This window comes from Pan troglodytes, chromosome 10 (assembly GCF_028858775.2).
Source record: "Pan troglodytes isolate AG18354 chromosome 10, NHGRI_mPanTro3-v2.0_pri, whole genome shotgun sequence".
NCBI classification, from domain to species: domain Eukaryota; kingdom Metazoa; phylum Chordata; class Mammalia; order Primates; family Hominidae; genus Pan; species Pan troglodytes.
The window spans coordinates 11,804,745-11,832,528 of NC_072408.2; the positions used below are offsets into that span (position 1 = coordinate 11,804,745).

The 27,784-nt window shown below is 38.7% G+C and overlaps 2 protein-coding genes and 1 pseudogene across 3 annotated transcripts in view; 1 reads left to right on the forward strand and 2 right to left on the reverse strand.

Moving 5' to 3' along the window:
• Positions 1-17,581, reverse strand: part of AKAP3 (A-kinase anchoring protein 3) — a 31,956-nt gene extending 14,375 nt beyond the window's left edge. Inside the window, exons 1-4 of one of the 2 annotated variants that reach the window (XM_054663980.2) lie at positions 16,968-17,581; positions 13,572-13,772; positions 11,648-11,753; positions 7,870-7,965 (exon numbers count right to left, since the gene is read on the reverse strand). In XM_054663980.2, the coding sequence (XP_054519955.1) occupies positions 7,870-7,965 (96 nt within the window). In that variant the 5' untranslated portion in view covers positions 11,648-11,753; positions 13,572-13,772; positions 16,968-17,581. The remainder of the gene's footprint in view (positions 1-7,869; positions 7,966-11,647; positions 11,754-13,571; positions 13,773-16,967) is intronic. The other variant, XM_009424648.4, reaches the window with a different exon arrangement.
• On the reverse strand, positions 5,055-5,982 carry LOC104001421 (ras-related protein Rab-5A-like; annotated as a pseudogene).
• Positions 17,582-17,640: 59 nt separating the features above from the next.
• NDUFA9 (NADH:ubiquinone oxidoreductase subunit A9) overlaps positions 17,641-27,784 on the forward strand; it is a 37,973-nt gene continuing 27,829 nt past the window's right edge. The window contains exons 1-5 of the mRNA NM_001079914.1: positions 17,641-17,689; positions 22,797-22,967; positions 23,330-23,427; positions 26,248-26,339; positions 27,538-27,679. Of these exons, the coding sequence (NP_001073383.1) occupies positions 17,641-17,689; positions 22,797-22,967; positions 23,330-23,427; positions 26,248-26,339; positions 27,538-27,679 (552 nt within the window). The remainder of the gene's footprint in view (positions 17,690-22,796; positions 22,968-23,329; positions 23,428-26,247; positions 26,340-27,537; positions 27,680-27,784) is intronic.

The window sequence follows — 27,784 nt, forward strand, 5'->3', positions numbered from 1 at the left end:
CATTTAACAATCCGATTTATAATTCAGGAGTTAATATGTATTGGCAATTTATTAGATTCTTTGATGGACACTAGCTGTGATAAGCATATGAACATGTTTATATGTTTATAAATTGTAAAATCTGCATGTGGGAAAAACTCTGAAACACAGGATAAAATAACATAATATATATGAAAGTCTCCTATTTATTATCAAATGTAAAGAATCACTGTAATTATTGGAGTTCATATGTCTATCTGGGAATGACCACAGATATTACCCACCTTTAAAGAACAATTCGGTATTTTTATTACCAAGTGTCATATAGTTACTAGTTACTATTTGTGAAGTACTCGTAATGTTTGCCAGGCTCTGTGCTAAATGCTTTATAGGCACTATTTTGTTTAATCCTCATATTCGCCTAGTAAGATAGGTTTTACTCTTCCAGTTTCACAGGTAAGAAAACAGAGACTTAGAGAAGTTAAATAGTTTGCCAGGCGTCTCACAGCTAGTCCATGGTGGGGTTTCGTATTCAGATGCAATTCTGATTCTAAAATCTGGGCGCTCCACGTCTACAATATCCTGCTGTGCTTTGATTACTTGGAAAGAAAAGAAAAGAAAAGAAAAGAAAAGAAAAGAAAAGAAAAGAAAAGAAAAGAAAAGCAGTTGTGCTAGTTGTCTGCAGGACTGGTTTAAGTGGCTTGTTATCACGTCGGAGTTAAGATCCATTGTGCTTGGTTCAAAATTCTCCCAAATGGTTCTCCTAATTAGAATAATAGCTACTTTATGGGGTATTTTGTGCTTTAGTGGAAAATCACACATCATCTATAGCATACCCTTCCACATTATCTGATTCTCATTCCCTTGGAGCTATTTTACAACTCTGTTAACTATAGACAACTGACATCAATGCAATATAATTCTTGTCTAGACACCTATAAGGGGAGGGTCGACTGACTGCCTCTCCCACTGTAGAGAAGGTCAGTTTGCCTCCAATGGCACGTTCACTTCAATATTTCCAAGCTATATGTGTCTTTTGAACCTCACCAGTTCCTTGTTAATGAGTTAAATACAATCTTTAACAGATATTCATTTTTATATATGTATGGGAGTCATTATTTTGCCCTTCTTTGAAAATTATCTTTTAATGGTTTTGGAAGTCTTCCTCCAAGATGCCCAATAGATCCATCTAATGGAGATAAATGTCCTCATGAGACAGGTGCACTAGGTGTGTCTTTTCTCAGCCCCCAGAGTAGCAATAGAAGTTTGCAGACATTCGGTTTTTCTAGTTTTAATTTTCCTCTCTACTAATTTTGTTTTTGGTTCTCACTTCGGTTTGTTTATGGCCAATTGGTGGCAGCAATGATTGGAAATTTGATTTTACATCTGACCATTTGGTAATCTCTTTTATGGATTAATGATTTATAGAGTTATATTCTCTGCTGGGTGTGAGGCAACAGAAAATCTGTTCTGACAGCATTTTTCGTCCATCTTAAGCTCATCAATTAAGACGTTTGTGCTCACTTGGAAGGAGAAGTGCTCTTTGATGTCCGGACAGGTGAGTTTTATGTTTATGGTTTATTTTTGCCACATACTAGTTTAATAATTTTGGTTTAATAAAAACAGCTATACCTTTTCTTATTCATCAATGTTAGATATTATACAATTGTATGCTTTTATTTTACTTTGATATGCTTTTCATAAACTCATACAGGTTTACAGATCCAAAAAAGCCAGCATTACTTCTATTTAATGTTTAAGATTATGAAAAATGTAAATTTGCATTTAACCAAGTTGAATAATCATTCTGACAACCTTTATTTCAACAGTTATTATGTTTTATAGTATGTCAGCCTAATGATAAGTTTCCAACATCTTTATATAACTTAAAACACTGGAGTGGTATTACATTGAGTTAATGCATATTCACTGGATATGTAAATCATTTCTAAGTAAGATGGAACACTGAGACATTGATGGCTAAGCGTAAAGTTTATATGCTTTTGCTTATTATTTTTATCACTTACAAAGAGGCTATATCTTTAAATCTGTTAATGAGTCTGTTCATCTTCTCCACTTAGGACAGAGAGGTGGTATAAGGGGTGTATGTGACTGTAGGAAGTCGTCGTCATGTGTAGTCATGAGTTCTACTCATCTGCGTTTCAGCTGGTGTGTGATGTTCCCAATTATATACCCCTCACCCTAGTTTTTTTGTGATATAGAAAGAGTGTATATTCTTTCATAATCATAACTGTTAACTTTGGGTTAGCAGTTATGATTAATATTAATGGTTGAGACTATAATTAGGAACAAGAGTTTCAGAGAAGTCTAAGTGTATACCTGCTTGTTTTCCTAGGGACTGCAGGTGAAACCTGGTGGAGAGTGTTTCTTAGGCTTGACTTCCTAATCTCAGGACAGTAAATAACAGAGGGCTTTTTGTTTGTTTGTTTTTGTTTTTGTTTTGACACAGAGTCTTGCTCTGTCACCCAGGCTGGAGTGCAGTCGTGCGATCTCAGCTCACTGCAAGCTCTGCCTCCCGAGTTCATGACATTCTCCAGCCTCAGCCTCCCGAGTAGCTGGGACTACAGGCGCCCGCCATCACGCCCGGCTAATTTTTTATATTTTTAGTAGAGACGGGGTTTCACCATGTTAGCCAGGATGGTCTCGATCTCCTGACCTCGTGATCCACCTGCCTCGGCCTCCCAAAGTGCTGGGATTACAGGCGTGAGCCACCATGCCCGGCCCCCTTTGCCCACTTTTTAATGGGGTTTTTGAAAATGATAATATATTACTACCTAGTTATTTACGAATAAGCACATTAACTTGCAGATAGGTGTGTTTCCATACTATTGAGCTGTAACAGTACAGGAAAGCCTTACTATAGTGCAGCTGTGGAGTTTATTCTTTTACCCTTTTCAATTAAAAAAAAAAAAACAAAAAACCCAAACCTGTTGGGTGCAGTTGCCTGCAGTCCCATCACTTTGGGAGGCTGAGGAGGGCAGATCTCACTTGAGCTCAGGAGTTTGAGACCAGCCTAGGCAACATGGTGAAAACCCATCTCTACAAAAAATATATTTTAAAAGATAAATAAAATTTAAAAAAATAAAAATGAAAAACCAAACCTACAGCATAGAATAGAGCTTTACAATGGAGTCCACAGAATTGTGTTAAGTTGCTGTGTTTATGGGTTTTTAATGTCTATATATTTTTAAACCTAAAATGTGTGTACCTTATGTCTATTACTCCCCTCTATCCACAAGGATTTTGCAAAAGGGGTTAATCCAACTGTAGTGACTGAAAGACTAAGTACCCACATTCCTTTCTTATCAATGCAGTCTATAACCAAACATCCATCTCTTCAAACCCCCTTGCCCTCTTGCAACCTTCCTCTTCTTATGCAATAGTATTCTGAGCAATTAGGGAAGGAAGATGCCAAATTATCTCAGTATTTCTGAATCCTGAGGTAAGTTTTCATGTCCATGAAGGAGAATATAAGAAGAGGTCATGGGTTTTATTTTCTCTGCTCAGCATCTTTTGCTTCAGTAGTTTTAAGTCAGCTATCTACCTCCCTGTTCTATTTCTCTTCTCCACCTTTGTCTCAATTAAACATACCTTATAAAATTTTCTCTGACCACCTCCCATTTTGAAATGATCAACTCTTTAAACACCTATAGCAATTATTGTCTAGAAAATACATTTGACAAATAATCATGAACTGTTTTTCATTAGTCCAACAGTTATTCAGAGATTTCAAGTGACATATCTATATTCTTTTTTTTTTCCTTTTTATACCACTTTATTCAAACCTGAGCACCTCAATATAAAACTAAACACTGGTGACCGATTTTTCTAATTCTGAATTATTGTAGATGTACAAGTTCTCCTAACAGTCCAACACTTAAACAGATTAAATCATCTCTGACACACATATGGTAGCTCTCATATAAGGAAAATACCTAAAATAGTGCAATATACTGAATTGATCAAAATAAAATGAAGGCTGGAAAACAAGGCTACAAGATTGTTACTAACATATTGCAATACTTTATGTTGCAAATTACGGGTACATTGTTCGTTATGGTTCTAGCCATGGAGGAACAACTGAAGCCCCTTCCTGTCAAAGGGGGAGAGAGAAATCATTGGCTGTTTTAGTAACTGTACATTTTCTATACTTTTAAGCAACTCTTAAATATTACAGAAAAGTAATACATATATGGAGACTATAATGCAGTACCCTATTGACAGTACAGCTGAAGATCGAATTTAAAATAATCAAGTTTAAATATACATAATTGCTAGTGCATTGACTACATTGTGTCACAAGCGAACAAAAGTCCCCTCCCTGCACCAAACAACAAAACCTGTGTAATGGCCAGCAGTGATTAATTAGAAATCACAGACACCTGGTTTATTTCATTTTTGTTAAAGAACTCACATGTTTGAAAGGAACACTATCTATTAAGATGCATTTATTAGTTCTCAAATTCCTAAAACAAGATGGGATTGCATTTGATTTTTTTTTACCCCATTAAAAAAAAACCACACACAGGACTGGCTATAATTTAGATGCCATTAACACTCTTTCCAGCCCCCACCTTTTATATGTGGGATTATTTTCTTGTGGTACATTTATTAAAATATGGAATGTTCATTTTAAATACTGATACCAGGAGAAATGAACATTAGCCTGAATACTATGGCTAAGCATAAATAACTTTAGAATCTCCTTCTACAAAAAGAATGTTTTTTGAAAAGCCCAAATTAGTAAATTCTATTTTTTTTTCCACAGGTGACTACTGCACCAGTGTGGAGAAATGGGCTGGTTAACTGTGTGGGTCCAGATAGTCATTTGTCTATATTGCTAGCGATGAGAAATTATTCCCCCTAACCTTCCAATGAAACAAGTATACACACAGTTCTCATTTTTCCCTATTGCTGAAACATTAGTAAGAGGGACCCATGCATGTTATTAAAAATTAAGTTCAAAACACTTAAAATAATTCTGCATTAGAAACTTGACTCTATCATAAGTCTCTTTTGGAAGTCATACTGGGCTGGTTAAATGGTCCAATTCCATTGTTATTAACATTTAAGAAGCAGAAGACTATTCTAGCTAGTGCAAACTGGAGGTTGAGTTACTACAACACTGACTCCTGTTTGGTTGTGTGGGTTCAGTAAGGGCTACTCCTCTTTTTCTGGCAGAATTTGCTTCTGGATTTTGTGGTTCATTCTTTGGCAATTTTTTAGCTATCGCCACGAACATTTCATTTACATTCACTGATGTTTTAGCTGATGTCTTCATGAATAATAAACTATTGTCATCTGCATAGGACTGTGCTTCCTGGAAATCTACTGCTCTTTTATTTGCTAGGTCAGCCTTGTTTCCTGATAAAGCTATTACAATGTCAGGACATGCTTGCCTCTGAAGTTCTTTAACCCAATTTTTTGCTCTTGCAAAGGACTCCTCATTTGTGGTATCATATACAGCTATGGCTGCTTGTGCTCCTCTGTAGTACATTGGTGCTAGGCTACGGTATCATTCTTGACCAGCTGTATCCCGTATTTCAAACTATACTGTAGTGTCATCAAGACACACATTTTGGGTTAGAAAATCAGCTGAATCTGTAAAACCACTTTAATTTATCCAAAACGTCTATTTTCTGGCTAAGAACCACCACTCTTAGATCTCTCCATTTTCTCTTCACTTCCATCACCAACACTAGCAGTTGGTTTTCTTTTTGGGCCCATATTTCACAAAGAAACAGCTTTTATCACTTTGAGAGTTACCCCAATGGTACTCTCTTGAAATTCATGAAATGGGCCTTTCACAAAACGAAGCACTAGGCTTGATTTGCCAACAGCAGACTCTCCCAGAAATACTAGTTTGAACTGGCATATTTTATTTCCAGTATTTGAGCCATAGGGTCTTGGTTGCGCCTCGATTAGCCATGTTCACATTTGAAATAAGTCCCTAATTTCAGACTCTTCAATGAACTTCCAGAATTCAAGCGGTCAATTTTCTTCTTTCTGGAGGTAAAGAAACCTGAGACGCGGCAAGCGGAGCTGTGGGCTGAAACCCCAGGCATGGCCCGTAGGACGAGAGTGTGTCTATGGCGGTGGTGGTGGCCGTGGCATCCGCTCTTTGGGCCGCTACCCTCACCGACATTTCTACTTTGATATGTGTACTTTTTATTTTCCAGAATGAATGATAAGGTTCAGAGGGGCAGTAACTGTTATATTCCTTTTTGTTTCTCACTTAGTAAAAAATCACTAAGTTCATTTGATTTAACATTGAAACTGATCTGCCTTTTGTTTCTCCAAATGAAAGGGCAGAAGTAAATCAAAGATCTAGTTGAAGCAGTTTTGGTTGGCCCTTACTCTATAGTAATTGAATATTTATTATCTTTATGTCTTAATGTCTTATGTAGATTTGTTAATATTTTCTTTTTAAAACTTTATATAGATCGACCAGATTTGGACAAATAGAAGAAGATGGGTCATTTGCATTTGATTACATGCAAATAAATGTTTGATAAATGTTAACTTTTTTTTTATTTTGAGACAGGGTCTCACTGTTGCCCAGGCTGGAGCTCAGTGGCATGGTCACAGCTCACTACGACCTCAAACTCCTGGGCTCAAGTGATTCTCCTGCCTCAGCCTCTCAAGTTGCTGTGACTACAGGCGTGTGCAACCACTCTGGCTAATTCTTTTTTTAGTAAAGACAGAGTTTTGCCGTGTTGCCTGGGCTGGTCTCCAACTCCTGGGCTCAAGCAATCCTCCCACCTTGGCCTCCCAATGTGTTAGGATTACAGGTGTGAGCCACTGTGCCCAGTCTGACAAATGACATAATAGGATAGAGTCTATTAATAAATAGTGATTCCATTAGATTATGAGATCCTTAAAAGGAGAGAATTCTAATTTATTTTTATATCTCTGACCCTGACAGTCAGGACAGTGTCTGTGCCAGTTATTGACTTACTGTCTCTCACTCCAAATCCACCCTTCTTTGCCTTGCTTTGTGATACCAGAGCTGAACCCTAAACATTTCTCCTTTGCGGTTGGCATTGTCGACAGAGGGTACTGGGGGACACTGCATGGTCAGAGCAGGAGGAAAGGGCTTCCCTCTGGCAAATTTCCTATGGCAGCCACATTCTCTCCAAAGAGATGGGAAGCAGCTTTGGTTGAGGGAGAGCGAGCTCTTGTGAGTATTTACTTAGTTTCTTCCTTGTTTATGTAATTCTCAGCCTGCGGGTAGTAGCTGCTTTCTGCATTTGTTATTTCTGGGATTCCTAGAGTCCTCTTTTATGCCTTTTAGTAGTTAACTACATTTTATTAGTAAATAATTTTTAAATGTTAAGTTACTGGTATGGTTTCTATCTTCTGACTAGACCCTGACGATACATTGCCTGATATTAAGTAAGCATTTAATACATGTTTGTTGAATGATGAAGGCAGGATGACAATGTTACTTAGAGGAGAGTTTATAGTTCTGAGAATTTTAAGGCATCCTACACTTTAGAAAATATTTTCTATAAGCCTTGGAGACATTTATCTCCAATTCCTCTCTGTTTGAAAATTAAAATTTTATAGCTGTAATATACAGCTGACATACACATATATATTTATATATACATACATGATATATGTTATACAGCTTATATGTACATACATATTTCATTAGTTATAGCATATTAAATACCATAGGATGGGAATTTTTTCCAGAAAACTATAAATGGGAATGTTTTGTTCTATAAGGGCTGATTTCCCACCTGCCTCAAGAATCCCACCTTGAAAAATAAGAGGTTGGTTGTATGGTGGAGAGAATAAGGCTACTCTTAATGACAGCCCCCATATTCTTAACCTAGTGTTTATCAAGAGGTTGACCCTTACTGTTTTCCAGTCCTGGGCTTGGTTGTCTCCAGGAGAATAGACATCAACTTTGCATACTCCATTTTGGCTTTGTAACCAGTCAACCTTTTCTGACATCTGGAAGTAGGGGAAAAAAATGAGAAAGGGTCATCACAAGGGCAGATTTTATGAAAGTAAGAAGAAATGTGGTAAAGGGTTAAAGCACGGGAAGATGAACAATGCCTTCAATAGAGACCTTCCCCAACAGCCACTTCAGACCCACTCCACCCTCAATAGCTTCATCCTCAGCTCTCAATGGAAGGAATATTTCTTAAACATATTGGTAACTCTAAGGAAGAAGCTGGTGCCTGGTATCTGCGACAGGTGCTTAACACATCTTTGTTAAATGAATGAACCTAGGCAGCCATGTCCCACCCCTTTATGTCCTTGCTTGACGACCCTCCCCCTGCACTCACAGGATTTTCAGTAGACACTCAAAACTCAAGGTGACCAAAATAGAATTAATTTACTGCTCCTTTGTCTGTTCTTGCCCCACCAACTTAGCTTTTAAGTAATTGTTTCATTTTTAATTAATTTCTAAAGCTGTTACTTACTCATACCAGCAGTAAGTCTGGTAGCTCTTTCTTAAGACCAATCCCTCCTCATTAGCCAAGGATCCTGGGGGAATTCTCAGCCTCTATGGTTCAGCTAAATTTCTGAGTATCAGTCAGGACAAAAGAGATGTCATGTGCGCCATTCAAAAGGCCTTTGTCCATGGATGCAGTGATTTCCTTGTTGATGTGAATTCGTTCACAACCTTCCCAATACTTTGCTCTATTCCCTAATCTCAGTAAGGGCACCACCATTTACCTGGTCTTCTAAGCCAGAAAACTGAGATTCATTTTAATTGTCTTCTTCCACCCCAAGCTTCCCTCTAGCTACTATTTCTCTCTTTTTCCATTTGCAGTCATTTTTCTTAAACATATTGCTTATACCTGCTGCTTTCATTGATTCTCCTCGCAAACGAGTATTATATGTACATACCTATTATATGTACTCCTTTGGGCTTTGGCCTTAGTCTCACACACTTTCCACAACATCGAATCTTACTTGCTAGTCTTTGAAAACATGGCCAACTCTCATGATGACTGAGAGTTATCCACTGATCATCTAAAAGTATGAGAACCTTCTCTTTGCCCTCTTTTTCTATGCCAGACTTCCATTCCCAGGCTTTCACACTGAAGTTTCCCTTCTTATATTCTTTGCTCAGCTCACCCCTCCTTCCCTCTTCATCCCTTAGGCTTGGTTGGCATTAAAAAAATTTTTTCTTTTGGGGGTGCAGTAATATTTTATTTAATTTAATTTTTTCTTTTTTAAAATTATACTTTTAAGTTCTAGGGCACAGGTGCACAACGTGCAGGTTTGTTACATATGTATACGTGTGCTGTCTTGGTTTGCTGCACCCATTAGCTCATCATTTACATTAGGTATTTCTCCTAATGCTGTCCCTTCCCCATCCCCCCACCCCATGACAGGCCCCGGTGTGTGATGTTCCCCGCCCTGTGTCTAAGTGTTCTCATTGTTCAATTCCCACCTATGAGTGAGAACATGCAGTGTTTGGTTTTCTGTCCTTGCGATAGTTTGCTCAGAATGATGGTTTCCAGCTTCATCCCTGTCACTACAAAGGACATGAACTCATCTTTTTTTATGGCTGCATAGTATTCCGTGATGGATATGTGCCACATTTTCTTTTCTTTTTTTTTTTTTTTTTGAGACAGAGTCTCGCTCTTTCACCCAGGCCAGACTGCAGTGGCACTATCTCGGCTCACTGCAAGCTCCGCCTCCTGGGTTCACGCCATTCTCCTGCCTCAGCCTCCCAAGTAGCTGGGACTACAGGCACCTGCCACAACGCCCAGCTAATTTTTTGTATTTTTAGTAGAGACGGGGTTTCACCGTGTTAGCCAGGATGGTCTCAATCTCCTGACCTCGTGATCCACCCGCCTCAGCCTCCCAAAGTGCTGGGATTATAGGCATGAGCCACCGTGCCCAGCCTATGTGCCACATTTTCTTAATCCAGTCTATCATTGATGGACATTTGGGTTGGTGGCGTTAAAAAATTTAAAAACAAACAGAAAAAACTCTGCTCAGATCTATACTTCTCAATTATCAAGGTGGAATAAGATAGCCCATTTCTCCTCCCCAATGCCTCAAACATCTTTATGAAATAGAATATCTCTGTGCTTTGATTCCAACAAAATACTGGTTTAAAATACTGTTATAATCAAGCTCAACAGCTTATCCTAATTTTTTATAGTGAAATTGTGTTTTATGAAGAATTGCTTGAAATAAGTGAAGCAGTATTAAGGCATGAACATCTGCTTAACTGGAAATATTTGTTTGAAAGGACTTTGGACTGTGGTGAGGGTAGACGTCCTCCCTCAGAATAAAACCAACACAGATTAAAGAAAGATTAAATACATCATTGAAACTTATATACGTGGATATGTCATTTTTGCTATACAGGGTGTTTTAGATAATCATTACAAAGAAAATACAAGATCTTTTAAGAGCTACTTATTCTTTGCTCCTACAAGGATTTGTACTCATTTTCACACAGGAATCACTAACTCAGATTACTGAGCTAAGGAAGCAGTTTATTTTAATCTTCCAGGCACTCAAATACAATGGATTCCTTAGGTAAACAATGAGTTCTCCATGCTAATTAGACATGAGCATCACCAAGAGAACTGTGTAAAGATACTGAATCCAAGTTACTACCCCCCGAAAATCTTATTTCAATGGTTTTGGGTTGGGGAAACTTAGGCATTCTTAACATTCTTAAATGCTCCCTGAGTGATTCTAAAACACATCAAGAATTGAGAATTCCTAGACCAGGGCTTATCTGGAGAGACTCTGTGAAAAAGAATGGGTAGGTCCAGAAAGATAATTATTTACCCATTTCTTTAAAAATTTTCTCTGAGACAGATTTTCTAACTTCCTTTTTTTTTTTTTTTTTTTTTTTTGTGACAAAGTCTCACTCTGTTGGCCAGGTTGGAGTCTACAGGCGCGATCTCGGCTCACTGCAACATCTGCCTCCCAGGATGCTCACCGCAACCTCCGCCTTCCCAGGCAGTATCTAATTCCTTTAGATATTCCAGCCCTGCTAACATCCTGGAAGCTGTGAAGTTTTCCCATGGCCAATAGAAGGATTGGATTAAAATGTTCCTCAAAAATGTTCATGTGATGATTACCTGCCTCAGCCTCCCAAGTAGTTGGGACTACACCAGGTGCTCCACATCTGGCTAATTTTTGTATTTTTAGTAGGGACAGGGTTTCACCATGTTGGCCAGGCTGGTCTCGAACTCCTGACCTCAAGTGATCCGCCAGCCTTGGCCTGCAGGTGTGGGCCACTGCACCCGGCCAGATTTCCTAATTTTCTTTGGTATCTTATGTTAATGTTTTGTTATCTTAACAAGGAAGTTGTTAATGCCTTGAAGTTAAACTCTGTAATGTCCTCTGCATAAACATACACACATAGAAATGTTCTTATGCTTGCATCATTACTATAAAGAAAACAATGAATGCTACTATTATTTGGCCAAAGAATTGGAAGACTCGGAAGCAGGTTGTCCTAGATTATTGATAGTACAAGTGAGAGCCAGAAACACAATCTCTTAATCTTCTGTGTATATTTCATCCAAATGAGTTACTTCTAGTAGAAAATTGTGACAAAATCCATAGGATCTATTGCTTTAAGCTATATATAATTAAAATGCTGACAATTATGTACAAAAAGTACAGAAATTATGTGATCACTTACTTTTACAGAGGATAGGTTCTGAGATATGAGGAAAGCTCTTGATTAATTTATTGTTGTCTTCACTATCCCTCAGTTTACCCCCCTCCTGCCATGTAATATAAGGAATCTGCAATGGAAAGACACAGATAAAAATGACTAATTTTACAGATGGAACTTATTGCTCTTATTACCCAATAATGTTTTTGACTTATTATTTTTCACGTGTGCATTTAAGTAATGAGCTCAAAATGACATTCAAATTTCATGAGCGCACATCTTATTCTTGATGCAGTCTAGCAGTTCCAAGACGACAAAAAGGTTGCACTTTTGGGCCAATGATTTCTTAAATGACTATTGTTATTCCTGACTTTCAAATCATTGCTATACAGTCTTTTTAAACAACGAAGACCCTAAAAATTTTTAGCTTAATTTTAAATTTGCTTGAATAGGAAGTTGGAAGAAAAATAGCTGGAATGAAGAATAAGCACCCTGAATTTATGGAACTCAAAACACTTTGCAAGCATCTTTGAGGACTTGAGAGAAATACACACCCTCAAGTTATAAAGGGAGTTCATAGATATCTTCCAGATTAATTAACTTCCTTGTTTTAGTTCTACTAAGACATTTCAGTGGAAGACATTAGGGCACTGTACTCTTTTCTTGAATATCCGCCCAGCCCCCCCAGTAATGGCTCTCTAAATTCTACCCTTACTTTTTAGCCCAGGTCAAGGGCTACCCCATCCATGAAATATTTTCTAGATAGCTAATGAATGTGATTGCTCCCTCATTGAAGTTTCCATCATATTTTGTTTCAACGTGTACATTCTATCTAGTATTTTAATTGCTCCCATATATTTCATTTTCTTTACTGGATGACTTCATAAGGGGAGAGACATTTTCCTATTCATCTTGGTATGCCTCATAGTAGCTAGTATCTTAAAATTGGAGCTCAATAATTATCTGCTGGAAGAATGAATATGCACAGTCTGCCCATTTTCAGATAGTTTATTTTTTCTTTTGGATTGGAGAATCCAAGGACAAAAAAAGAGACGGCTTGCTCAAATTTACTATGGTGGTAATCCATATATTCAAGACTTCTTGAAGCTTGACTCCTTTGGGAGATACGTTCACCGCACAGACTTACTCAGTGATTTACTAACAGACCTTCCTATTCCACTAGTACAAATAAATCAACATCTTAAAAGTGCTTTTGTATTTTTTTCATGAAAGCATAACTACTAGTCAAATATATTCAGCAAACACTTCACTTAAATATATTCTAATGTTTTAATTCTATTTTCTAGGTCCTATGAGTGGGTTTATCTGCATCATGAAGCTTGTTTTGGACTTTTAAAACTTCCTGTCTGTCCTAGATGACAGCATCTATAAAGAGGTACTTTAATACTTATTAATGATAATGACATTCAGATTTCTAAATCAATGTTTCTCATAATAAAAGTGGAAAAGAAGGGAGATCTAAAGAGTTTGATGAAGTCAGTGAATGGATTCATAAACTGCTATAAGTTTAAAAGCTGGTAAATAATATCCTGGAGTTAGGGTAGAAAAAAAAAGAGAAAATGATACTTTGTCAGGAGTTTGAGACCAGCCTGGCCAACATGGCGAAAACCTGTCTCTACTAAAAATACAAAAAATTAGCCAGGTGAGATGGTGGATGCCTGTAATCTCAGCTACTCGGGAGTCTGAGGCAGAGGAATCACTTGAATCCAGGAGGTGGAGGTTGCAGCGAGCCGAGATTGCAGCACTGCACTCCAGTTGGGCAACAGAGTGAGACTCCATCTCAAACAAACAAAAAAAAATCGGCTGGACAGAAGAACAACGCTAGGTTGAACATAACAATTTTCCTATCACTTGTCACTGAATTCTCCCTTCCAACCACAGAGGATCAGAAAATGGGCTGTTTTATCAGTCCAGTAAGATTACCTACCTCTGTAGTACTGGAATAGTGAACCACGGAAGACTCCAGAATATAGTTTTAAAGTCAATGAAGATGCTGGGATGTTCTTGCTCAGCTCAAGATCTTGTTTCTTCCTGTGGCCTTCCATGTACCTCCCCCTTGCTGGGACTGGAGAGTGACATCAGAATCACAATTGGTGATATCGCTGTCTCTATAGCAACAGTAGTGAGGCTACCAGAAAATGAATGGTCAAAAGGACAAAGAGGAGGGGTGAAGATATACTCCAAGGGGCTGATGTTTAGTTTAGAAGGACTGGGCTTTATTCTGATTAATTCTCTCTTTAGAGCAGTGGTCCCCAAACTTTTTCACACCAGGGACCAGTTTTGTGAAAGACAATTTTCCACAGATGGGAGTGGGGTGGGAGTATGGTTTCTGGATGATTCAAGCACATTACATTTGTTGTGCACTTTATTTCTACTATTATGCCATAATATAGAATCAGTGGGAGTCCTGTCTTCCTGCAACTAGATGGTCTCATCTGGGGATGGTGGGAGACAGCGACAGATCATCAGGCACTAGATTCTCATAAGGAGTGCACAACGTACACTTTCCACAATAGGGTTCAAGCTCCTATGAGAATCTAATGCCACCACTGATCTGACAGGAGGTGGAGCTCAGCTTTGCTCACTTGCTCACAATTTACCTGCTGTGTGGCCAGGTTCTAACAGACCATGGACTGGTACCGGTCCATGGCCTGAGGGTTGGGGACCTCTGCTTTAGAGTGTTTAATATAGGCGGGGGAATACGGGAAGGGGACATTTTGCCAATGGATTCCCCTTAAAGCAGCAGAGTAAGCATTATGTATTAACAAATCTAGAGGACGGCAGAGGAGAATGAGAAATAAAAGAATTGAGGGTCTAAATTTTATGCATATCCCATGGAATCACTTCATTCTGTCAGATCCAGCCAGGACTCTTCTTATTTATAAGCATCTTACCTTCTGTAAAAAAATTATTTTTAGGATATTTTGCCTAAACTGACCATCTCTGGGTTATAATTTGTCTTAGACGCTCGGAGATACAATAACCCTATTTTATCATTTGCAATGCCTGACCTGAGAAACTGTAGTGGGAAAAATCACACCAAGAGGCATTTGGTTAGCTACTCTTTCTATGCTTTATTACCACATTCTCTGAAAATGTTACCTCAGCTACTCTGTAATTAATGATTAAATATAGGACTAGTATATAGTTTCCATGGAGCAAAAAGAACTTCCAAGGATGGCCACGAGATAATGATGAAAATTGCAACAGATTCAAAAGCGACTGGTTTATCACAGGGTTCCTTCAAAAAAGTTATTTATCGCTGGGCACAGTGGCTCACGTCTGTAATGCCAGCACTTTGGGAGGCTGAGGCAGGCGGATCACTAGAGGTCAGGAGTTCAGGACCAGCCTGGCCAACATGGCAGAACCCTGTCTCTACTAAAAATACAAAAAATTAGCCAGGCATGGTGGTACACGCTTGTAATCCCAGCTACTCGGGAGACTGAGGCAGGAGAATTGCTTGAACCTGGGAGGCGGAAGTTGCAGTGAGCAGAGATAGCACCATTGCACTCCAGCCTGGGTGACAGAGTGAGACTTGAAAAAAAAAAAGTTATTTATCCATTGAGGATCTTTTATATTGTCTCAAGAGCTTTTGTATTCTTTTCACAGAAAGTGCACCTACTAGTCAAATTATATTTGTCAAAATATCTCAGTTTCTTTTTTCTTTTTTTTGAGACAGAGTCTCAACTCTCGCCCAGGCTGGAGTACAGTGGCACGATCTCGGCTCACTGCAACCTCCACTTCCCAGGTTCAAGTGATTCTTGTGCCTCAGTCTCCCGAGTAACTGGGATTACAGGTGCACACCACCACACACGGCTAATTTTTGTATTTTTAGTAGAGGCTGGGTTTCACTATGTTGGCCAAGCTGGTCTCGAACTCCTGACCTCAAGTGATCCGCCTGCCTCGACCTCCCAAAGTGCTGGGATTACAGGCATGAGCCACCGCACCTGGCCTCTTCGTCTTTGAAATAATGGGGCTTGCTGAGCTCCTAAAATCTCTTCCAGCTCTAACATTCTATGATTTTGATACTTCAGTGGTATTTGAATAGTACTGCATGGACCTACATATAGCACTTTACGGGTGACAAAGCATCTTTGCATCCATTACGTCACCCGATTCTCATAATAACCTTTTGAGGTACCAGGGTAGGTTTTATTTACCCTGTTAGACAAGTGTAGAAACTTGTCCAGGTCACAACTAATGAATGACAAAACTGGGAATGGGATCTAGTATTCTAGGTGTTAAAAATCGGTGTTCTTTCAGTTGGGCACAGTGACTCATGCCTGTAATCCCAGCACCTTTGGAGGCCAAGGTGAATGGAGTCTTGAGCCCAGGAATTTGAGACAAGCCTGGGCAATACAGTAAGACCCCATCTCTGAAAAAAAAAAAAGTCAGTGTTCTTTTAATTACACCATGCAACCTTGAAACTGGAACTGAGAACATGAGGCAGTGTTTAACTTAGAGATTTTAAATTATATAATTGGCAGGGTTATACAGGAGTTGGCAGGTTGCTGATGACAGTCAGGATCTGTTGATCCGAACAAGGAAAGTATGTTAGTATCCATATTGGTCCCAAAATCAAGTATTAGCAAATTGTGTTAAGTGAACATAGGATAAGGCCAAGAAATATGACAGTGTAGCGTTACTACTAAGCTTCTCCGATGAAATTCAAGGTTTTTTTCTCTCTTCCAATTCAATTTGTTAGGCGACACTTCAGTAAACAGTAGGGGTAAGCCAGAGTGGACACAGCCAAGATTTCAAGCCTAGTAATAAGTAACTTCTACATCCCTACTCATCACAGGCCTTTTTGTCTATCCCAGAAACACATACTTTTCCTGAAAAAACAAAGCACTGGAAGGATTACCAAGTCTAGAAAGAACCCGCCCTCCCCAAACTAGGTGGTTTTCTGATAAGCCTAAGGTATGTTTCACAGGATCACTGGTTGCCGTCTCCTACCCAGCAATCTGGAGAGGCTGACCAGAATAAAGTATTTTAAAATCCAAGCGCTTAGTCTAACCTGGAATTTCCTCAGTTTCTAGATGGCTCTTTGTAGAACAATGCAGATTCTCAAAGGTGACCACAGTTAAAGAAAAAATTACAAGCCATTGCGCTAGAGAGAGCCATCTGCAGTTTCTCCTTAGACAGATGTTCAGATGGCACACATGGCCACTAAATTTACATAATATTTCAGGAAGTTCACAGATTTCCCGAAGCCCACTCAAGAATCACACTTCTGGTTAAGAACTCCTAGATTCATATGCTAGTTGGTGATAAGTGCTTTGGTATATAAACTTAAACCAAAAATTGGTGGAATAATTACCACCTTGGATAGGATGGTCAGAGAAGTTTTATCCGAAGAGGTCACTTTTGAGCAGAGACTTGAGCTGGTGCAGACACCTGAGTGTGCATTCCAGGAAACGCGAACAGCAGGCGCAAGGGTCCCTATGAGAGAATGTGCTTGGCGGGCTCGACGTACAGTTATTTACTTGGGACACACCCTATTTTGGTTTCTCTTCTCCACTTTTCCCTTCGTTCTTGTCCCACTTTTTCTCTCTCCTGGGCCCTGGATCTCCTGAGCGCGGAGGGCTACGCCTCCTTCTTCCTCCGGACTCACCAGGGCTGCCAGCTTAGCTTACATTTTCAGGGAACAGGAAACTGAGAGTCAGGAAAGGTGAGCTCTTCTACCTCGGGTCTTGCCATTTTGCATGTCCTGAGTCAGTCACTGGTTAACTCTGAACTTCAGGTTCCTCGGCAATTAGAGATTATAAATAGCCTATACAGCCTATTCCAGATCTGAGATTCCAACAGCCAAAGTCTTTTCACTTCCTTTCTTCCCCCTCTCCTTCACTTTCCCGGCTTTCTTCTTAACCAACAATCTACCCGAAACCGTCCTTTCTTGGTTAGCGCTTGCGCAGACAGGCGAGAAAGGTAAGTTTTGACCCAGCTTAGCAGCCGTAGTCAGCCGGGAGTGCTGTCGTGGGGGATTGTGGGAAAAGATGGCGGCTGCAGCACAATCCCGGGTTGTCCGGGTCCTGTCAATGTCACGTAAGTGTTACCGGGAACGGCGGCCCCTGGTCGGGATTCCGAGACGGGGATTTAAGGTTTTGGAAGTGGCACCGTGCTGCAGCGGTCACGCCAACTTCCTAGGCACACTCTGGTTTCTCTAGGTTTGGAGCTGCCTCAGTCTGGTTTCTCCTTTCGCTTTCCGCTTCCCCGGCTCACATATTCAATTGTGCACCACCTTGGGAGGGGACAAAAGATCTTAAGCAGCTGTAAGCGAAGAGGAGAATGCGGGGGACACGTTAGGGATCGAGAGAATCAGAATTCTGATATGGTTGTAAGGGTTTAGGGTTATGAGAAATATTTGTATGGGGCGGGGGGAGAAATGTGTAAGGGAGGGAAAAAAGGCTAGTGGCTAGAGGTTTTCTTAGATTGACTTTATGACCTTGTGCAAACCCTTAATGGGTCTCAATTCATATGAGCACAATGGAAATGATAATATTACAATACCAGGGAGTCTCTAATAAGATTAAATGAGCTAATATTTATAAAAGCATCCTTTTACCCAAAAGCGTCTCTACGGATGTAGAATGTGTTCGGCAAAGTGCGTTGGGGTCTGGGGGAGAGAGTGATGTTTGAGGAGAGAAGAATCAGGAGCTTGGTGGAAAGGAAAGTGAAGAATGAAGGCTATGTTAGAATTTGTTAGCATTATTTAGTTTTTCTTCTGTTCTGATTGGATCTGCTCCCACTCCTCAAACTGAAAACATACATTTGTCCTTCCACTCACTAAAAAGCAAGGAAATTAGAAATACGGTTACACTTCATCATTGTCCTTTCACCCTCTACTCTTCCACAAACATATTCCAATCAAACCCCCAAAGTTGTATTTTTCTTAGTGTATTTTAGTCGTTACAGAATATCATTTGCTTTCAAAATTGGCTCATGTCAGAATCACTCGTAAAGCTTTATAAAAATTAGAAATGAGGACTGAGTGTAGAGCTATTGAGTCAGAATTTGTGAGATTAGCTCCTTGCACCTTAAATTTTTAAAAGCACCACAGATAGGCTTGATGTTCAGCCTGAGGCAAGAATTAGGAGTGTTTAGAGGATCCTTTTTTTGTTGTTTTCCATCTTGGGTAGAACTCCTGCATACCACTGGGAAGGTGGTGGTGCACATCACTTATAGTGGATGGTTTTGTAGTCACAATGTCTTTGCAAAGACATTTGCTGGTTCTTGTTAAACTATTACAATTGTATGACGTAATGTAGATTGTGAATGGTAATCACTATTTATTGAGTACCTGCTATCTGCAATCTCCAGTTCTAGGTATTTTTATTAATTTTCTCTTTTAACTTACTTTCCTCTCACTGACACCATAGCTTGTGTTCTTAACCACTCTGCGTTATTGTCTGGTAAAGTAAGTTTTTGAGTAAATTCTGTAGAGGCAAGTCTAGTATGTAACATAATCCACACACTATAGGACAGAACTGTGTAAGACAACTATTAAGTGTGGCAAGACTATTAAATATCACAGGAAATCATAAAAGGGAAAGATTAGTATCATTTGAGGTACTGAGGGATGATTGGAAGACCAGTGGAGAATTGTAGTGCTCCCACTGGTCTCTTTAGGGCTGTTATGATCTGGAAAGTCCTCTGGCAAAGACAAGTGGGTGAGAATGGAGTCATGAGGTATTCAAGAGGCAGTGAAATGACTACCTGAATATCTGGGATAGTGGAAAAGGAGGTTGAATGTGTTAGATGGGATCAGACAATGGAGACCTTTGAAAGCCAAGCAGAGTTTAGATCGGTAGTCTCCAAAGGGAGTTGTGCGAGAGGACATAATAAGTTGTGGAAATATAATATTAGAACTCCTAAAAATTGCTTTCTATAGTAATAATAGCTAACACTTATGTAGTTTAAACTGTATGCCACACACTATTCTAAGTAATGTATGATTTATAATGTGTATATCATATTGGTACTACATAGAACGTGCATATAATTTTTTAAATAAATACTTAAAAAAATTAATGCAGTGTGCAAGCAAATATGTCTGGACTATTGGTTTGGGTATTGCAGTAGGAAACTAATGTAGGTTTTTAAGCAGAGAAATATAATAAATATATAATTAATAAAGAATATCATTCTTCTAATAGTACTCATAATAAATGGAAGAAAGTGGAGAGGCTGGAACCAAAGAGAGTAATAATTTATATTTATTGAGCACCTAGTATTTGCAAGGCACTGTGACAGATGCTTGCCCATATGTTATTCTCATCAACCCTTTAAACTGTGAGCTTCATGAAGCCAGGGTTTTGTATTTTACTGTGATAGTCACAGTTTCTAGAATAATTCTTGGCCCATAATTATTAAAAAAAACAATAGCCATGTGAGGTTAGTGTGACATTACCTTCTGAGAAATTTCAAAGTAATAAAAGCAAATATTATTCATAGAATGCTTAATGTGCTCTAGGTAATGTGCTACATGGTTTATGTATGTTTAATCCTCTTAACAGTCCTTTGAGGTATTAATTCCTCAACTCAAGTAATTCTTCCCAGCTCATTGACTCTGCCATCTTTTGCCTGTCTTATCCTATGTCCTCACTTCCTTACTCATCACTCTTATCATTCCCTTTTATGCATCCTCAACTCCCCAGCCCAACTCCCATTGTCATAAAAAACATTGACCCTGATTAAACAAAACTTTCCACGTAATTTGCTGCCTGCCACTGAGCAATGGAGAACAGGTCTAGGGAAAACTTCAAACTAACTGGCCTTATTTTAAATTCATGAATACAAATCTCAAGTAGATTTTCAGTGCTACATTTTTCTAGGAAATTTGGTTTCCTTGTCTCCATAATCATTACTTAACATAGCGAGTTTCCTAAAACCTCTAACTTGTGCTTTTGTCTCATTCTCAGCTTTACAGAGAAATCAAAGGAATCAGATGAGAACAGTCATTTTCCCACCATAAACTCTAATAGTTGATATGTGATAATTCTTTGCCTTTTCTCTTGTTACAGTGGGTGAGCTCCTTCTGTTCCAATCTGTGGCCAGTTCCTTCACTTTGCATTCAATCTTATCCTCTCTCAACTATTCATTCCCTTTCCTGAATCAGTAATTTTCTACCTCTACCATGGAAATCATGTCATTTCCATCAGCACATAAATGTTAACTCATATTTAAAACAAACAAACAAACCTATTCCTGTCCTTGTTTTCTCTAGTTCCATTTCTCCTTTCTCAGAAGGATTGTCTATACTCCTCATCTACTTCCTTGCCTCACAGCCTCTCTTGTTTGCTCCAGTCTGGCTTTCAGTCCCACTAATCCAATAAAATTGCTCTTATTTATGCCACCTACAGCCACATCCTCCAGCTTCTGTGGTCCTCTGTCCTCTTCCTACTTCACTTTCAGCATTTGGTAAAGTTAACCATTCTCTCCTTGAAACAGTTTCTTATTTTGGGTTTTTAGATTCTGTTTCCTTCTGAGTTTTTCTCCTACCTCATGGGACTGCTTTTTAATCTCCTTTACTAGTGCTTTGGGCTAGTCACTAACCTTATCCATAAAGTGGTGATAAAGATAGCATTAAAAAAGATAATACCTATGCAGCACTTAGAATAATGCTGGACACCTGCCAAGAGCTCTGTAAAGGTAGCTGTTAATATGATGTTATTATTTTGTTATTATGATGTGTGTGGTCCATGATGTTTACTTTTAATTTCTGTCACTATCAGTGAGCTAGGCTATTTCTCCAATTCAATACTTTTGGATAGGGAAGAACAATGGCCTTTGGGCAGAATGCCACCTGAAAGTCATCCCTAGAAACAAACACAGATTTTCTAAAGAAAGTCCTGTTTGTGTCTTTCACCTCTCCCAAGTGTACAAAGCACGAATGCTAAGCTCCGAAGTTTGTTGATTGGAGCAGAAGTGCGTTAGCACTTTAAACCTTTTTGTTTCTACTTACATGAAAGTTGAGCAGCTAACTCTAAAATTCTATTCTAAGGAGTTAGAAGTAACTTGAAAACTGGAATGTATCCAAAAGAGATTCGCATTCCTGCCATATGAAGAATATTTGACAGGACAGGGAATGTTTAACCTGGAGAAGAAAATATTTAGTGGGGCTATAATTGCTACACTTAATTGTAGAAGAGGGATTAGACTTGTTCTTTGTCATTCTGGAGGAACACAGGGATAAAAACTTCTGGGAAGCAGTCACTGATTCCCCTTGTGGTAGAACTTTCTTTCTGTTAGAATGGCTCAAAGCAGAATGGGCAGCTACAGGAAGTAGTGAGTTTCCCAACTCCACAGGTGTTCAGGCAAAAGCCAGATGATTTCTTTGCACACATGCTGTAGAGAAGATGTAAGCATTGGTACATGAACTTTGAGGGTTCATTCTAGTACCAAGAACCTCAGTCAATGAAAAAGAAATGGTGGAATGTTTGACAAGTCTCTTGCTGTTAAACTTTCTAAAAGTCAGAATACCTTTTCTCAAGCACTTCACTCCTTTTATCATTATTTGTGATGTTCTTCAGTGGTTTTATAGTAAGTCTGAACTATTGAACTGCATTCTTTTTTTTTTTTTTAATGTTCTGTACTAATAATCATCTGCTTCCGACCAGTATCATCAACTTTATTTTTCATTAGTCACCAGTTTCAGATTCTGTTCCAGGAGAGTCTTTTGCTGTTGCCCTGTGCTGTAGGCTTATTCATTCTACCTCTGCATTGTGATGTGTTCCTCATGGGATTCTGTCCTTCCTTTTTTTTCCTCTTTTAAGACCTTCCTCAAAACATTTTATCCAGGAATACTTCCTCATGGTAATGTGATTTATTGCTCATTTATTACATATTCTCAGTTCCTTTTACCGTATAGGCTTATGCTTTCCTACTTTGTGACTGTTTAATGTGTTTTTTAAAAAATGTGACTTATCTTCTTAGGTAAGTTACATTGTATAGGGTAGGGAGTATATTTCCTCATGTCCTCTGGATTCTGTGTCGTAGTAGTTTGTGTTTATTATTGCCCTTGATACTTAAATTGCTAAAGTACTGATTGCAAAATAATGTTACAAGTTTTTAGAGAAAGGAGCTATTTGTGTTCACAGTTTTAAAAATATTAATATTTGCCATGCTTGTATACTTTGGGGTTTTGTTTAAGGTTCTGCCATTACTGCAATAGCCACATCTGTGTGTCACGGCCCACCCTGTCGCCAGCTTCATCATGCCCTCATGCCTCATGGGAAAGGTGGACGTTCCTCAGTCAGTGGGATTGTGGCCACTGTGTTTGGAGCAACAGGATTCCTGGGGCGATATGTTGTCAACCACCTTGGTAAGTAAAGTTCCTTAAGTTCATATGCTCCATTGCCATTGATCAGGATTGCCTGATGAGAAGCATGAGCTATGTTTCTCTTCATTTTAACAGTATTATGAATTACTCCTATCTTAGATGTGTGTAATTTTTATTTGTTGTGACATGAAGAGCACACTCATGCTCCTATATAGGAATTATTAGGATAGGAATAAGGGACTCTGAAAAGCTATGGCATCTTTAGCATGGTAAAATATTCTTTTTGTCAAATATAATATCAATTCACATACCATACTAGAATTTAAATATTTGCCAAGTCACAATTGTATAATATATCCACATTATGTTAATGTTGATCCTTTTTTCAATCCATTCTCTTTTAGGACGCATGGGGTCACAGGTAATCATACCCTATCGGTGTGATAAATACGACATCATGCACCTTCGTCCCATGGGTGACCTGGGCCAGCTTCTGTTTCTGGTAAGGGCCTTTATGACTGAATGAAGTTGACAAATATAAATTACTAAGATCATTTTTAGGAGTGATAGGCAGTATAATAAAGCAGTAATTTCTTCCCAGAATGGACCAAAGGCATCCTCTGTTCCCAGGTCATTCTTTCAGCTAGATTCCGGCATCTCCTTTGTCATGCAAGCTCTAGATTGGCAGTGGCAAACTTTTTCTTTGAAGGGACAGAGAGTAAATACTTCTGGCTTTGCAGGTCGTAGAGTCTTTGTCATAATTACTCAGCTCTGCCCTCGTAACTGGAAGTAGCCATAGACAATATGTACACAAATGGGCATGGCTGCATTTCAGTAAAATTTTATTTACAAAATGAGGCTGCAGGCTGAATTTGGCCTATGGACTATAGTTTATCAATCCCTGCTCTAGACCTGTGCTGTCCAGTGTGGTAGCCACTGGCCACATGTGGCTACTGAGCACATGAAATGTGGCTAGTCTGAATTGAGATATGCTGTACGTATAAAATATACACTAGATTTCAAAGACTCAGTATGAAGAAAACAATATACGATTCATCATTAACAATTTTTTATATTTGTTACATATTAAAATAATATTTTGGATATATTAGGTTAAATAAAATGTATTATTAAAATGAATTTTACTTGTTTCTTTTTTACCTATGTGCCTCATGTTATATTTCTATTGGATAGTGCTCTACAAACATAAAAAAATCACAAATAGGGTGTTTTATAACTTGGTTGTTTAGTATAGATTTAACTTAGAACAGTCCTTTCTGAGCATTCCCTTTGTCGTTCTTTAATCTACAGGTTCTTTAGGGCAGTAGTTGCCAATGGGGTGAGGCAGGGGAAAGAGGGTAGAGGAGGGCCATTAAGGGAGTGATTAATGGAACTCTTTGATTGTCACAGTGATTGGGGAGCTGTCCTGGTTATTAGGTACAGGCACAGGGATGCTAAATATCCTACGGAGCACAGGACAGTGTCTTTCCACAAAGAGTTGTGCTGCCCCAAATGCCTGCAGCCAAGCTATTGATTGCGATACTGTCTGGGCCTTGATGCTGAAATCTACTGATCTTACAGCTGACTTCCTACTTGTGTTGTCCTGTGAGGAATGGAGTTATACATTTTCCCTTTTAAAAAATACTTGCTAAACTTTCTTACTATCTCTGGTAATATTCATACAGATTATTTGTAATCCCTTTAAATTTTGATTTATTTTCATTTCATTTTCACATTTTCATTTATTCTTGACTCAGTGTTCACAAGCTAAGTATAATACTTGTATCAGAAATTTCTTATTTCCAAAATGTTTTTCTTCTCCAAAATCTTACTATTAAGTATATTCTTGGTATTAAAGTTACAGAAGCTTAGCTTATTCCTAGTTCTTTGTCCCTTAAGTTTGTTGGTCACCTTGTCAGAGCCTCAAAATTGAAGTATTTAAAAAGTGATAGGTGAAAACTTTTGAACCATTGGAATTAAACCAAATGACATCTATTCCATTATTTCCCCAGAGATTTATTTCCTGAATGTCTAGCATTGACCTGTGCTCTGAGCACGCTTGGATGACCAAGACCACAGGGAACTCAGAGACTTATATGTTTAGTGTTTGTTTATGTGTTTATTTTCGAGAAGGACTGTTTGGGGTGTGAGGTGCTGATTTCCCCGCTTTAGTCTTTGTTTGCATCTGCTGTCTGAATGTCCACTTGGTTTACCCACCTGACTGTGTGCCCTTGGGCCTTATCCCTGAAAATTTGGTTTCCTTTTATTACATCACTCACTGCTGTAGATTTTATGTATATTTCACTTAATCGTCATAATAACCTCGTGAGGTAAGTTGTGTTTTCTAATTTTACATGGGGTTTGAAGAGATAATTTGTACAAAGTTAGTATATGGCAAACTGGGATTTGCATTCCTGTCTGTTTGACTCCAAAGCCACTGTTTAGACTGTGTCTTTTAACCCACTTTCTATCATCAGTCCTAACTGGTTCTTCCTGCTGGGGCTTCATCTTTTTGTTCTTGAATCTGATTTTATAGTTTGTTTTCTCTTTCCTAAATTAAACAGACATCCTAGTTCTCTCTCTTTCTCTTTCATCCCCACTTTCTTTCTCTTTTCCCTTCTTGCTCTGTCTCCTTCCTATTGCACTGACTCATGCATGTGCACTTATTATTTGGTGCTAAGAAATTCTTATTACTTGTTATCTTCCATTGAAATGCTTATAGAAACCTGCCCTTGGCTCACCCTGAAGTTTTAGGTAGTTCTCTTTGACTCTTGTTTTTATGTTGTTAATGGAGAAATTACTAGATCTGGGGTTATAAAAGAGGAAAGAATTAAAAAGAAATAAGGAAATAGTCATGAATGGCCCCAACTAACACTAGTCTTTAAAAGACACTCTTCCTATCTTCAGTCTGTAAGTGGTTGCTGTCAAGAAGGGAAAGTCTATCTCCCTAATGATCCTTGCTTCTTTGTCTGTATTTCAGGATTGGAGACTTGGTTTCCTGGGTTTCTTTTCAAACTTAGGAGTAGTTGGGTGGACAAAAACTAATATGCTCCATTAAAAATCAATAGCCTCCTTTTTAGCTCTGTCATTTGATTACCTGAGTAAAGTGTACTGTTACCTGTTTGTCTCCAAAAGAGTGAGGGAATCAGCAGGGAGTTTGAGATGTCATTTCTGTTGTAATAAATGGAGCTTGGATGAAATGGCACCATATTATGACTACAGCAGATGGCCCATTTTGAAACTTGCGTTGAGGAGGCTGCAGAAGTGTTGAGTGCTGAGGTATACCCCTATGTTTTCATCCGATTGCTTTCTGCTATTATAGGAATGGGACGCGAGAGATAAAGATTCTATCCGACGAGTAGTACAACACAGCAATGTGGTCATCAATCTTATTGGACGAGACTGGGAAACCAAGTAAGTCTTTGACTCTTGTTTCTTCTTTGCTTAAGTCTTTCTTAGGGTTTAATGGACCTTCGCTAGGCACCTTTTATGTGCCAGCTATCACAGTGACATTTTCAATTAGTGAATAAGGGTTGGTTGAACAACCACTTGCATACCCAGTGACACCCCTGAGGAGATGTAGCCGACCTTAAGTCTGGTATAAGTCAGCAGTGTGATATACTGCCCATAAAAAGCCAGTAGGTGGTATTGGTGTGGCTGCTGTTGGTCCTGTACTTGGATCAGTCCCTATGGGATGGGGTTAAGAAATAGGATTTTGCCTGTTCTGCTGTTTAGCAAGCTGAACTTTGGTTTTTCTTGTGTAGACAGTGTTCTAGATGTCTTTTCTGCATTGTTAATTGGAGGTGGCGTGAGGACTAATTTGAACAGTTCTTTGTATGGATTGTTTATTAACAAATAATGTTTCAATCCTATAGTCCACAACACTTTGTTTACACCTCTTTTTTTAGTGTTAAAATTTGACTTAGTTTTTTAATATGTGTCTTCTCATCAAATATTTTATAAATTCTTTGATGACTTGGGGGTCTTATTCAACTTTTTATCCCCCCTAATGATTAACATAGTGTATTGTACAGAGTAAACATTTAGTTAACGTTACCGAATGAAATTGTTGACTGACTTGTTTTTAGTTTCTTTTTTTTTCCCTTGCGGGAAACAAAGTCCCGGGGTAAGAAGTGATTCCTAACACTTCAGCAGCCAGTACAGCCAGGTTTCTTTAAAGGGCCTCAGCCTCAGGATTCCCTGATAATGCAGAACATGAAGTATACTGGATTTCTAACTTAAAGTAGTCCTTAAATTGTGTAGAGTAATGACAGCAGAGCTGTCAACTTTTTAAAAAAAATAATTTTGGCTTAAAAAAATTTAAAAATTTTTTTCTTTTTTTTAGAAATAGAGACAGGGTTTTACTGTTTTGCGCAGGCTGGTCTTGAACTCCTGGGCTCAAATGATTCACCCGCCTTGGCCTCCCAAAGTGCTGGGATTACAGGCATGAGCCACCACACCTGGCCAAATTTAGCTTTAAGTTAAATCATTGCTGTTTAAAAGTTTAAGTAGTATGAATTTCAGTACTGTTATGAAAACCATCTTATCACGTAAAGCTTTGAGATCCTGTGTGTGGAGTTCTTAACCAATCCTTTTATTTTTTTTCTTCCAGAAACTATGATTTTGAGGATGTTTTTGTGAAGATTCCCCAAGCAATTGCTCAACTGTCCAAGGAAGCTGGAGTTGAAAAATTCATTCATGTTTCACATCTGAATGCGAATATTAAAAGCTCTTCTAGATATTTGAGAAATAAGGTAAGTAACAAATTGATTTGGGAAGTGGTTCACAGAGCCAGAGTTTCTTGGGCCATTTGAAACATGATTTCAGTGAGAAGGGTTTATCACAGACATATGTAGAAT